At 36.3% G+C, this 1,574-nt stretch overlaps 1 protein-coding gene across 1 annotated transcript in view; it reads right to left on the bottom strand.

Moving 5' to 3' along the window:
* Nucleotides 1-292: 292 nt before the first annotated feature.
* The window catches only part of LOC105510321 (transmembrane protein 56-like), a gene marked incomplete at its 5' end in the record, with an annotated part of 46,909 nt that continues 45,627 nt past the window's right edge, over nt 293-1,574 (bottom strand). The window contains 1 exon segment of the mRNA XM_011940037.1: nt 293-722. Within this exon segment, the coding sequence (XP_011795427.1) occupies nt 404-722 (319 nt within the window).

Below are 1,574 nucleotides of genomic sequence, written 5' to 3'. Positions count from 1 at the left end.
TTGGAGTGCAGTGGCACAATCTCAGCTCACTGCAACCTCCATCGCCCGGGTTCAAGTGATTCTCCTGCCTCAGCCTCCCAAGTAGCTGGATTACAGGCACCAACCACCACGCCCAGCTAATTTTTTTGTATTTTTAGTAAAGATGGGGTTTCACTATGTTGGCCAAGCTAGTCTCGAACTCCTGACCTCAGTGATCCACTCACCTTGGCCTCCCAAAGTGCTGGGATTACTGGCATGAGCCACCGCGCCCGGCCTTCTCTTTTCTAAAGGTTAAAAAAAATGACACTGAAATCCTGAATAACAATTATAATTAATAAAGATACACAAGAACATGCCAAGAATTCACCCTATCAGCAGATATAATACTGGGTAGTAACAAAGTTTGCTTATCAGTAGCACTCCTTTAATCAAGTTTTCCATTCTGAAGACTATTTTTGGCTTTCTCTTGTTTGATGTGAGAGATGACTTTGATGCAACCTTTTGAAATTTTGATCATCCACATGACATTCATCACATCCAAAACAACACAACTAATGACCCAGGATAACTGGATTAAAACTCCAAGCCTTTTGTAGGGTTCTGTTCCATACACGGAATACATGAAGCCATAATGAGGAAGCATTGAGGCAATCCGCACGATGAAGAATACTACTGTCATGAGTATTCCATTGATAACGATAGCTTTAGAAAACTTGGGATACTTCAGAGCTTCAAAGAACCACCTGAAAAATGAATTAAAGAAACATCACATTTATACTGCCTCTCTGAGGATTAACCATTTTTATTTTAGTTTTAAAATTTTAAAATTCAGTGAAGAAGGAGCAAAGGGCCTAGAATAGCATACACAATACTGAAAAAGAAAAAAGTTGGAGGACTCACACTACCCATTTCCAAGACTTACTATAAAGCGACAGTAATCAAGTCAGCATAGTGTTGGTGAAAGAATCAATAAACCAATGGAAGAGAAAAGAGAGCTCAGAAATAGACCCACACAAATATACTCAACTGATTTTTGACAAAAGCATAAAGGTAATTCAGGGAGGAAAAAAGTCTTTTCAACAAGCTGTGCAACATTGTATATCCACATGGAGAAAAATGAAGTTAAGCAGAGATCTCACACCTTACACAAAAATTAACTCAAAATGGATCATAGACCTAAATGTAAAATGCAAAACTATAAAACTTCCATAAGAAAACAGGAGAAAAAACCTGCATGATCTTGCATTTGGTGGTGATATTTTAGATACAACACCAAAAGCATCATCCATGGAAGAAAAAGTTGGTAAGTTGGACTTCATTAAAATTAAAACTTGCTCTGTGAAAGACACTGTTAAAGAAAAGACAACCATACACTAGGAAAACATATTTAAAATATACATGTATGATAAAGTACATGTATACAAAGTACACAAAGAATTTTCTTAAAAGTCAACAATAAGAAACAACCCAATTAAAACCCTGGTAAAAGAGCATAACAAACATCACATCAGAAAATATATACAGATGAAAAATAAGCATATAAAAAGATGTTCACTATTGTCATTAGAAAGTGCAAATTTCAGTGGCTCACACCT

The sequence above is a fragment of the Colobus angolensis genome, unplaced genomic scaffold (assembly GCF_000951035.1).
Source record: "Colobus angolensis palliatus isolate OR3802 unplaced genomic scaffold, Cang.pa_1.0 Scaffold186, whole genome shotgun sequence".
Classification (NCBI taxonomy): domain Eukaryota; kingdom Metazoa; phylum Chordata; class Mammalia; order Primates; family Cercopithecidae; genus Colobus; species Colobus angolensis.
The sequence above is the reverse complement of the archived record's forward strand: the minus strand, read 5'-3'. Positions and strand labels throughout refer to the sequence as shown.